A 10,812-nucleotide genomic window follows, 5' to 3' on the forward strand; every position below is an offset into this window, starting at 1 on the left:
AGCATGCTGCAGCTCTGCACAGGGCTTCCTTCCAATACCCCAGCTGTCCCCAAGTGACAGGCATGGGTCCAAAGACGTAGAGGGTTTCCCAATTTATAATTCTTAGTCGGCTTTAAACTTGAATGAAAGAACACTTGCTCTGTTCCTGCATTCTCTAAAGCAGAGCTGAGGGCGGCCCCTAAGAGGATGACCGACGGCTAAGGCCACTGTCTCGGCCTCCGCTCTCCACCTGTGAAACCCGTCTGCCATTTCATCTCACCAACTCTTCACCTCCTCCACCACTCGCTTGACACTTCCTCAGCTTTCTCTCTACTGTTGTATTTTTGCCTCTTCCTCTTCCTGCAGCCTCTCCGACCAGTCCTGACAAAAAAGCTAAGCGGCATGAAGTAAAGAGCGACCCGACTCCCTTTGGTTTGCGAGGTAGCGCTGCAGCCCCTGAACCCCAGCCCGGCATGCTGTCTGTGGCTGCACAGGGCACCTAGGATGCGAGCGAGCAGATCAGACAAGCCCTGGGAGCAGTAACTGATGCCTAGTGATGTCACAGCTTGATGCCTAGTGACAGATGCTAGAAGTTGCCACATCCCTGCTGCCTCCTTAGCCCATGGTTGGCAAGCACAGGCCCAGGCCCAGCCTGGCTGACGAGCTTTTCACTGAGGTTTATCATTCCGTGCTGGTGTAGGCTGCAGGTGCCCTGGTCAAAGGGCCGCAGTAGCAGCACGCTCCCGAGTCACCAGCTGCAGCCTAACTGTTTTGGGTGGAAACTAGCTGCAGGATCAGTCTTTGCACCAGGGGGTGTCACTTATATGGGTCACTAGAGTTCAGCTCCACTCTGGGCCTTGGGTCCCTGTTCCCTTCTCCCTGGAAAACCCAAGTCCTCTCTTGTCCCCCAAGGATCTCAGATTCCAGGAGAGGGTTCCCAGAAACATCCATTTCATACCACTGGACTTTTTCTACCCCCAAACAGTGCTCCAAGCCCTAACTACCCAACCACAGCTGTCAGAGGGCCGAATGGGCAGAGCCCAGTTCTCTGTTGTGCAGGGGCCACTTACCAGCCTGAGATCTCTGAAGGTCTGCTTCCATCCATCCACGCAGCACTCCCCACATGCTACTCAGACCCCCACCAACTGAGCCAGCCCCCATGGGACATAGCGTTTAGAGATGGCAGACACCACCGTGGCTGTGCCAAATGCTGTTTCCACCTTGTTCCACCTTAGTGGCATTATTCCTGCCAGGGTCCCCTCCTTTAAGTATGAGTAGAAGTGGTAACAGCCTTCTGGGTTGCAAAGAGGATAACCAGGTAGCATATGAGGATCAGCCATTCCTTCCTACTTTCTGTAGTGCAGATCCAGCTCACACTTGGAGAGAGAGAGAGAGAGAGAGAGAGAGAGAGAGAGAGAGAGAGAGAGAGAGAGAGAGAGAATATAGTTGTACACTTGGCCTAACAGTCTCACAGTCTCCTAGCAACCACCAAGAAAGTGATGCCACCTAATGTGAGGTCATCGTACTTCTAAATCCTTCTGTGTGCTTGTCTCAGATATATCTGATACCTGGACACTGCTAGGCCAGCACAGTGGACTTCCTGTTTAATAGAGTGTCCACCAGCTCCAGACAGCAGCGTGAGCTGATGTAGCTCTGAGTCCACAGACATCTCTGAGTTATGGCAGCTGCTAAAGGTTGAGCTGGTTGAAGTCTCTGACAGCTACACTGAGGAAGGCAAAGGTTTCTATATAGTTCGTGGGCTGCTGTGTGGTCTCTGATATATTTGGAAGCGTTCCTCATCTGCTCCAACTGTCCATAGCCTTGGCTTTGCTCAGATAGAGGGCCCCGCGTGAGCTCTGTAGTAACACGGTGACTGGAGGAGGAGGTGCCTGAGGTAGGATGCCTGCACCTGTGCTTGGAGCAAGAAGGGTGGGTGATTGAAGCTGGAAGCCCCAGAATTCAGTCCTTACATATATGCAAGCCAGGGGTGACGCTTTCCAGGACAAGTGCACAGCTGTCCCCAGGCCCTGAAGTGTGGCCTTGGGAGGTAGACAGAGGGGCTCCGCCTGTTCCTGCCATGGTGGAGTCGGGCCCTGAGCCCACTAGCTGGTAGCTGGGGATGGCTAGGCCCAGCTGTTTGCTAGGAAGGCACAAGAGGCTTCCCAGTGTTCTGTAACAGAGGGTTTTCATCGCTGGCTCCGGGCATGCTCCGCTACGGGAATAGCTGCAGAGCTAATAGGCCTCTTTGTTGCCCTGATTTCATGGGGGACTGAGTCCTCTCTAGTTCCATCACACCCACACTCTATCGTGTAAGATGAGGCCAAGAACTGCCACCCCCAGCCCTACTTACAAGCAAGAGCCACACTGCACCAGCGCCTAGTACAATATGACACCAGGTGTGCCCAGACTCAGCCAACAAGCAGGCTAACTTTCCTTGCTATGCGTGTGTGTGTATGTGTGTGTGTGTGTGTATGTGTGTGTGTGTGTGTGTGTGTGTGTTGACATGTCCTCCACTGTCATGCAGTGACTATTTAGTACCAGGCAGGACAGGTTAGTCACCCAACCCTGTTAATGTCGCAGGAATTTACTCAGTAGGAATTTGTCACCTCTGTCTGTCCAAATTGGGAAATGCTACTGCTACCCTTGGAGCAAACAGCAAGATAAATCAGAGTGCAGCAGTAGGAAATTTGGGGACCCGCTGGCCAGTCCAGTGGGTTTGCCAGAAGGCAGCACTATGGCCCTGTCATTCTAGGCTGCAACACATGGCGTAGCACATTCCTGGCTGTTAACCTGTCCAGAGAGCACCACAACCGTGTGTATCTCACAGGTCGGGGATTTACTTGGTCATTCTTGCTGGAAATTGTTTTCCTGGCAGCAAAGTAGGTGTTGACCCTCACAGTTTTGACTGAAGACAGCTTTCCTTCACAGGGTTTGGCGTGGGGTCCAAGCAGGTGGGTTTGGTAAGGCTGGGGGCCTGAAGAAGATATGGGTGTCCAAGGCAGGTCTAGGCCTCATCTTACCCTTAGAGTGGTCTAGAAAACAGAGGCAGACACTCTTACACTTCATCTCTCTGCATTGTACAGTCATAGCAGAATGTACCCAGCACGTCATAACAGTGTAGAAGGAACCAGAAAGCGTCTAAGCAGGTGATTCTACCAGAGAGCTGTCACATGCCACACGGTTCAGTGAGCCTAGGAAGATAATAGCCTCATGTTCAGAGTCCCACAGATATACATTCCAGGGGCGTCTGTGGACCTCATGTGGAATACACTCGGGTAATGGTGACTGCATTGTGGGCATGGACATCACAGGACACTGTTTCTCCTAGGCTGGAGCAAAACATCCCACTCGCTGGAGGCCCCTGAGGAAGACGGTGGCTGGTCCAGTGCCGAAGAACTCATTAATTCATCTGATGCAGAAGAAGATGGTGGAGTGGGCCCCAAGAAGCTGGTAACCTTGGCCTCCCTGGGGATGCCTCGGGGTGGGTTCCTGGGTCCTGCTTTGCAGCCACTGTTTATCATCCAGACACTCCGTGCTTACTTGGATCTCTATCCATGGGCCTGTGTGCCCTCCTGCCTCTGCTAGAGTGAACAAGCATGCATCCCTCCTTATGGGTACAGTCCAGACCTGTGCTCACCTCACAGTAGTAGAATCTTCTAACCAAGCTTCCCTAAAGCTAAACCACATTGGCTTTAAAATTAGCAAGGAACTCAGGCCTTAAAGCCCATAAAGACATTTAGTGGTATGGACGCACTGGTCCATCCATTTTCATTTTTTAACATGGTTCCAATATGAGTTGTACCATCCCCTCAAACACTAGGAGACTTTCTAGTTTAATCCAGAAATCTCACCAAAGTCTCCAAAAATGACAGGACCCCAACACCACACTGGCCCTACCCTTGCTGGCACTTGAAGCCTGCTCTAATGTGGGCACTGCTGCTGCTGTGTGGCTGGCGCTACATAGGAGCTAGAGGACAGGCGTGTAGTGGAGCCTGTTGGCACTGGAGGCAGTGGGTGCCAACAAGCTGAACCCTCAGTTTTCTCCCTTTGTCACCCTCAGGTTCCGGGTAAATACACAGTGGTGATGGATGATGAGAAGGGAGGCCCTGACAGCCTCGCCATGAGGAGTGGTGATACGGTGGAGGTGGTAGAAGAGGGCACCGAGGGGCTCTGGTAAGATGACAAAGTTCTCCTACTTCAGACATGCCCCTGTGTGGTCCCACCTCAGATATGACATATGTGTTCCTACCTCAGACGTAATGATGTGTAATCCTACATTGGACATGACCATGTGTGATCACACCTCAGACATGACCATGTGTGATCACACCTCAGACATGACCATGTGTGATCCCACCTCAGATATGACCATGTGTGATCACACCTCAGACATGGCCATGTGTGATCCCACCTCAGACATGACCATGTGTGATCCCACCTCAGACATGACCATGTGTGATCCCACCTCAGACATGACCATGTGTGATCCCACCTCAGACATGACCATGTGTGATCCCACCTCAGACATGACCATGTGTGATCCCACCTCAGACATGACCATGTGTGATCCCACCTCACACATGATCATGTGTGATCACACCTCAGACATGAACATGTGTGATCACACCTGAGATATGACTGTGTGTTACTACCTTAGACACAACCATATGAATCCTACCTCAGACATGACCATGTGTGATCACATCTCGGATATGATCATGTGTGATCACACCTCAAGCATGGCAATGTGTGATCCTACCTCAGACATGATCATGTGTGACCACACCTCGGACGTGCTGATGTATGATCACACTTCAGACATGACCATGTGTGATCCTACCTCAGACATGTCTCTGTATGTTCGTGCCTCATATGTATCCATGTGCCCACCTCAGAGGCACCCAGCCACAGACGTAGGCATGCGTGTGTTACAGCCATTGTCTTCCATTTTCAGGTATGTTCGGGACCTGACGAGCAGCAAGGAGGGATGGGTGCCAGCCAGCAGCCTGTCTACCCTCCTGGGCAAATCCAGCTCAGCCCAGTGTCTGAGCAGCTCAGGTAAGACCCACTGTGCGTGCCAGCTGTGCCCTGAGCCTGCCAAGATCCTCAACCCAGAGCCTGTTTAAATGCAGAGGGGTTTCTAGGTGTGCAGAGAAAAGGGCCAGAGCCGAAGCCTGTCTCCACTGGTTTCCCGCAGACTCCAGTCCAGGGTCAGCCGTGTTGAGCAACTCTTCCAGCTGCAGCGAGGGCTACCCCACTCCCTTCTCCGAGCTCCAGGGATAGTGGCCAGGCCTCTGTGGCTGGCACTCGAGGCCACCGTGCAGTAGACCAGCATGCAAATCTCTAAGTTTTCTTTTGCTTGGGCTTGCTTAGTTTGGGAGGGGTTGGTGCTCCAAGACAACTGGAAAGAGGAGGAGCCAGCTGCCGTGGGCTTCAGAGGACACTGAGGCCTCGGCGCTAGGACTTCACTGCATGGGCCAGAGCCAGGAGTCACCAGTTCATCACCAAAGCTTCTTCAGGAACTCCAGAGTGGACAGAGGAGGGGCTACAGGTCCAGAGACCCCTGTGCAGAACGGTGGGAGACAGCCCTTTCCCATACTGGAGCAGCCAGCAGCAACTGCTCTGCAGCCTCTCCACGGTGTCCTGACCTCTCTGGTGCTTTCTCCGTGAACACCGTCCTGAGGAAGCCGCTTCTACCAGGAGTGAACAGTTGTCTACAGCAGCCTACGGAGGGCATCAAGGGACTCTTGTCTTTTATAAGTTTTTGATTTTTTTTTTAAACAGGGATTAATCCCATGGCCATTTTTTTGTGGTACTCTGGCCTCAAATCTTTACCAAGAATCACTGTGTTTACATGAAATAACAATTTGATACTGTATTTGATATAAAACTATTTTTTGTTACTGGGGTTTACATCAGAGCACGCTGTTTATACGACTAACTGATTTCTGGGGCACTCTCGCTGAGACCTGGCACTCCCTGGAACACATCAGTCCCAGGTGAAGGAAAGCCCTGGCAAGTCAGGGGCATCTCCTCCACCAAACGCAGTTGGAAATCACTGGGAGTCTTGCATCTGCATCGGTTTCATTTCCACAAGAAGTGTAAAGTATAATTTAAAATATTAGCATTCTTTTCTACAATAAAAAGGGGACTCTGTTTTTTTAAAGGAACATCATTAAATTAGGATATTTTTATTATTTTTAAAGAAAATGCAAAAATCCATGCTGTCAGCCATCCTCAGCAACACAGGCACCGGCTGCCTCGCCACATCGGGGGCAGGGCCCCGTCGCCCCTCCCAAGCCCCATCTGCCTTCTGCCCTGCAGCAGGAGGGGCTGCGCTGGGCTCACGGGGAACCTGCAGCCTTCATGCAAATCATGGCAGAACTGCCACAAAAACTGTTGTTTCCCCCTTTTTCGTGTGTGTGTTTCGGAAGCAGGCTGTGTTCTTTGGAAACTTTCTGTGCCTGGTAGGGCAGATATTTTTATATGTGTGTATATATGTTCACGTGTACATATGATCTTGGTGTAAAGGACGTATTTATGGTCTCACGCTGCTGATCATGTCACTTTACGGTCCCTCCCTGCTCCACACCCTGCTGCCATGGGAGGCCACCGAGGCTCGTTCACCACTGTATGTCCAGGTAAAATGCCCTCCTCCCCCACCCTATGGCTTGCAGAGCCATTACTGGCCACACCTTCAGAGAATGGTAATAAAATAAGAAACGTGCAAAGACTCCTTAGCAGCTCTGGTGTGTGTTTTGTGGGGATAGTCATGTAGCATATCTGTCCATCCTGTTTTTAAAAGGCCACCCTCTTTTATGATCTCATCCTCAAGGATACTTTAAAATGTCCTATTTTACCAGGCATGGTAAGGCACACCTTTACTCTCAACACTCAAGAGGCAAAGGCAGGCAGATTTCTGTGAGCTCTGAGCTAACCTGGTCTACACAGAGAGTTCCAGGACAGCCATGGCTATACAGTGAGATCCTGTTTAGAAGACAAACAAATGGCATGCTTCATTCGCTGCTGCTTTTACTTTCTACTGCTGATATAGATGAAAATGTTAAGTCAGAAGTCTTTATTGTGTAGATGACATTTAGAGAAAGGCCAGAAACTCCTGCTGTCACCCTCTTGTAAGGGTTCCGGGCTCCCAGCACAGTGGCACTTAGTGACTGTGGTAAGAAATGAGGCAGAGAGTGGTAGGCTTTAGAGGAAGTGTAGGTATCAAGTATCTTATAGTAAATGTTTTATTTTAATCATACAGCAATGATGTTAAAATAGAAACAGCATATATTTGTGAAAATTAGGAAGGGGACCAGAGACATGCATTAAAGACATTACAGAATATTAGTAATTCACTTGACAATTCCTCCTGAGAAGGTGGAGAGGGAAGCAGGTTTATCGATCTGTGAGAAAGAAAGAATGGAAAAATGGGGACAGAACAGTGAGCAGAAAACACAGAAACATAACAAGGAGATGGATGCAGACACTTGTGACTCACAGTGCAACCAGTGTCCTAGTTGATAGGTCAGGCAGCACCAAGTAGACCAGGTAAATGACTGCTAAAGGAGACCTGAGCAAAGCTTAAGCAATGACTGAAAATAAAAGAAAGCAGGCTGGAGATGACTCAGAGGTTAAGAGCACTATCTGCTCTTCCAGAGGTCCTCAGTTCAATTCCCAGCACCCATATGGTGGCTCACAACCATCTATAATGAGATCTGGTGCCCTCTTCTGGCCTGCAGGTATTACATGCAGACAGAACATAATACATAATGAGTAAATAAATCTTTTTTAAAAATAAAATAAAGCAACAAGATTAACCCAAAACAAAAGAAACCTGACATAGTAATACTAATAACACAGATGGAATTTAGGACAGTTAAGGAGCTAGGTGGCAATCTGAACTTTTAAGCCAGTAGTAATGTTCAAAATGCAGAAAGCAAGCCTTGATGGTCAGTATTACAGTTATAGAAATACCTGTCTGTCAAAGAGGAAATGGCCCATTCTCAGCACACACAGAACATACACAAAACAATGAAATAGTTTGTAAATGGTCTGTAGCCATCATTTTAATGTCATTGAAACTGCTTCTTAGAGCTGAGCAAATAGTGAAGTGTCAGCACCTGGGGGCTGCAGCTGAAATATGACTGAGATGTTCTTCATCTAACATGACAAAATTATTGTGCTACTTATTTGAGGGAGATAATAAATATAATCAATAAAACTCAAAGTATAAAAGAGAACTTACTGCCTTGGAAATCAAAGCCTTAACTATTGAAAACCAGAAAAAAGGGACTGTAATTTATCGAAGGACTAAAAAACTATTTAGGAGACAGTGTAACAATATATCTGTTTAACAAAGTAACAATGGTAGAACACACACACACACACACACACACACACACACTATAGGGCCAATAACCTCCCAAGCCATGGAGTTTTGTTTTATTTCTTTTGGTTTGGGCCAGGTTTACAGTCCCAGGCATGAGTTCTCTCCTGTAGAGCTGGCCTCAAATCCAAGTCAGAGAAGACTGGTTACCCCTGTAAGAATCAGCCAGCAGTAGCCAGACAAGTGGACAGTTGATGGTTATTCCCCAGTGGGGACTTTAGAACTATGACAATGAGCCATCAGGGAGGAAGTTTCCAGTTCAGCTACAGTTTGATGCCTCTGTATCCTGCAGATAAAGTACGGCGTGTCTTCAGCAGTTGGCTGGTCATGGTGGGCAGCCAAGAACATTGGCCTGTGTTGGAAAAACCCCACACACTCTAACAGAGTAAAGTTGCCTGTGTGATACAAGTATGATGTAATATCAGAAAAATGTTGCCATAATTTACCGAATCCCATAAGTCAGCATAGATTACTTCATAGATGTATGAAATTTTTATTGATCATTTATTTATCATGATTATCACACCACAAGTTAAAAAAAATAGTTTTTAACCTGATAAAGCATGTGTAGCAATCTTCAAAGACTTAAAGGATCTATATGTCTTAAATATCCTCATGCAAGTAGGAGTTGAAGGGAGGGGTAAGCGGGTGCCTTCGCGGCGGGGGGCAGGGGGCAGACATGGGGGTGCCCTGCGATGACAATCAGCTACTAGAGATTCTACGGAATAGCACAAAGAAGAACGAAACAAGCCCTCTGGATTGAAAGTAAGTCCGTAACTATAAAACTCCAGGAGCATTCACCCACTGTTAGCAAGAGCCCTCAAGACAAAGCAAGCCACAGATCCAGAGAAGATAACATTGATACACTATGATCCTCCACACTCAGGTCAGCTCTCTAGCCCTTCAAGCTATTAACAGCATCGCCGCTGGTCCACAGCCTCACGGGGCGTGAGACCCCACAGGCTTCTTCAAGCTGTGTTCTTAGGACCACTCCTAAGATTCTGGCTCCTCGTGGGCGGGTGTGTAAGTGTTGCATATCATGCCCATAAGAGTGTGCGTGAGCTGTGTATGTAGTATGTACATATATGTAAGGATAGTATGTAAGTGTGCAAAGATGGCATGCATGCATATAAATCCATGTGCAAAAGTGAGCATGTGTATGTGTGCCCCCCAGATGATCCTGAGCCCACACTCACCGTTATCTCATCTGTGTCAGTCGTGCACGGGAGAGATGGATGTGTGGCAGCGGGCCGAGGATCCCAGTCCCATTCTGCTCACTGGAGGGAGTCAAGGCTGAAGAGAGGAAAAGAATGAGGCTTCATGGGAATAGAGCTTAGTGTCTCCGATCCTGGAGTCGGGCTGGAGGTACGTACAAGGGACACACACACAAGGAGGACTCTGGGATCCCAGGGGGAGCGTGTTTATCCTCCCTGAAAAAGTTAGTAGGGAAGGGCCCAAAAGAGAGCCAGGCAATGCTCCCCATGCCCGCCCCTCCAAACCACGTGACTGCACTAGATCTGCACACACTAATGGTAACCACAGAACAAGTGTAAAAGGAAGATTAAGTAAACAAGGCCCCTGCAGGTCCAGTTGGAGACCCCTACGCCTAAAACCCAGGAGTCAGCCATGGTACGCACTGCAGGGAGCTCACCAGCTGCTGAAGATCTTTAGCCAGAGCCTGAGGACCAGGCAGGCTCAGCATGTGTCCTCTGAAGCTGCTCCAAATCCTCTGGCTGTCCCAGAAAGCTGAGGAACTCAAAAGGGAAGGGTACCCTGAGACCAGGCCAGCCTTCGCGCTCACGTGAGAGAGCTGGGATGAACTGCCACTGCCTCCCCTCATGGCCCTGGAGTCCCTCTGTGAAGAGATTGGGTTTTGCTGGGTGAGCTCTGACCTGTGGCCCAGAAGACGTAACACTGCCTGAGTCTGAAAGAACCCCAAGAGTCACAGATGGCCCTGAGGTAGAATGTGGTGGCTTAAGGTGAAAGTCAGTGACTAGGAAGGGATGGGTATTGTTAGTGCCCCATAGATGTGGTCTGGCTCCCAAAAGAATGGTAAGCCTCCCATCTATCCCTGACAGGGATACTGGCCCCCAGAGGATCCAACTCAGAGCCACAGTGAGGTCCAGGAGGCTGCAGTGGTCTTGGGCTGGGCCCAGTTTTTACACAGAAAGTCTCACATCCTGAGAAACCTTGTTGGTCTCAGGCAACCCAGTGTCTGAAAGCCCCACCTGGGGCCTGGGCCAGAGGATGTGGAGGAACAAGTCATGGGTCTCTTGCCCTGACAGCTGCTTCCACAGTGTAGGAAGAAGGGACCAGAACAGCCCCTGAGAACCAGTGAGGGCTGTGTAGTCCAAGTCTCCCCTGCAGGTCTTTTCCAGGTCTTGCACCCATACCCAGCATCCTGCCCTCTGTAGTGTCATCACTGTGGGTGTGGTCGTCCATCT

The 10,812-nt window shown here is 49.4% G+C and overlaps 1 protein-coding gene across 20 annotated transcripts in view; it reads left to right on the forward strand.

Moving 5' to 3' along the window:
• MCF2L (MCF.2 cell line derived transforming sequence like) overlaps window positions 1-6,713 on the forward strand; it is a 156,082-nt gene extending 149,369 nt beyond the window's left edge. For 13 of the 20 annotated variants that reach the window (XM_084759494.1, XM_084759480.1, XM_084759491.1 and 10 more), the window contains 5 exons: window positions 346-420; window positions 3,308-3,429; window positions 4,040-4,152; window positions 4,934-5,037; window positions 5,177-6,713. In XM_084759494.1, the coding sequence (XP_084615620.1) occupies window positions 346-420; window positions 3,308-3,429; window positions 4,040-4,152; window positions 4,934-5,037; window positions 5,177-5,262 (500 nt within the window). In that variant the 3' untranslated portion in view covers window positions 5,263-6,713. Of the gene's footprint in view, window positions 1-345; window positions 421-3,307; window positions 3,430-4,039; window positions 4,153-4,933 lie in introns of all 20 variants that reach the window. The other 7 variants (XM_084759483.1, XM_084759488.1, XM_084759487.1 and 4 more) reach the window with 4 other exon arrangements.
• The last annotated feature ends 4,099 nt before the right edge of the window (window positions 6,714-10,812 follow it).

The sequence above is a fragment of the Acomys minous genome (assembly GCF_964271855.1).
Source record: "Acomys minous genome assembly, chromosome: 15".
NCBI classification, from domain to species: Eukaryota; Metazoa; Chordata; class Mammalia; order Rodentia; family Muridae; genus Acomys; species Acomys minous.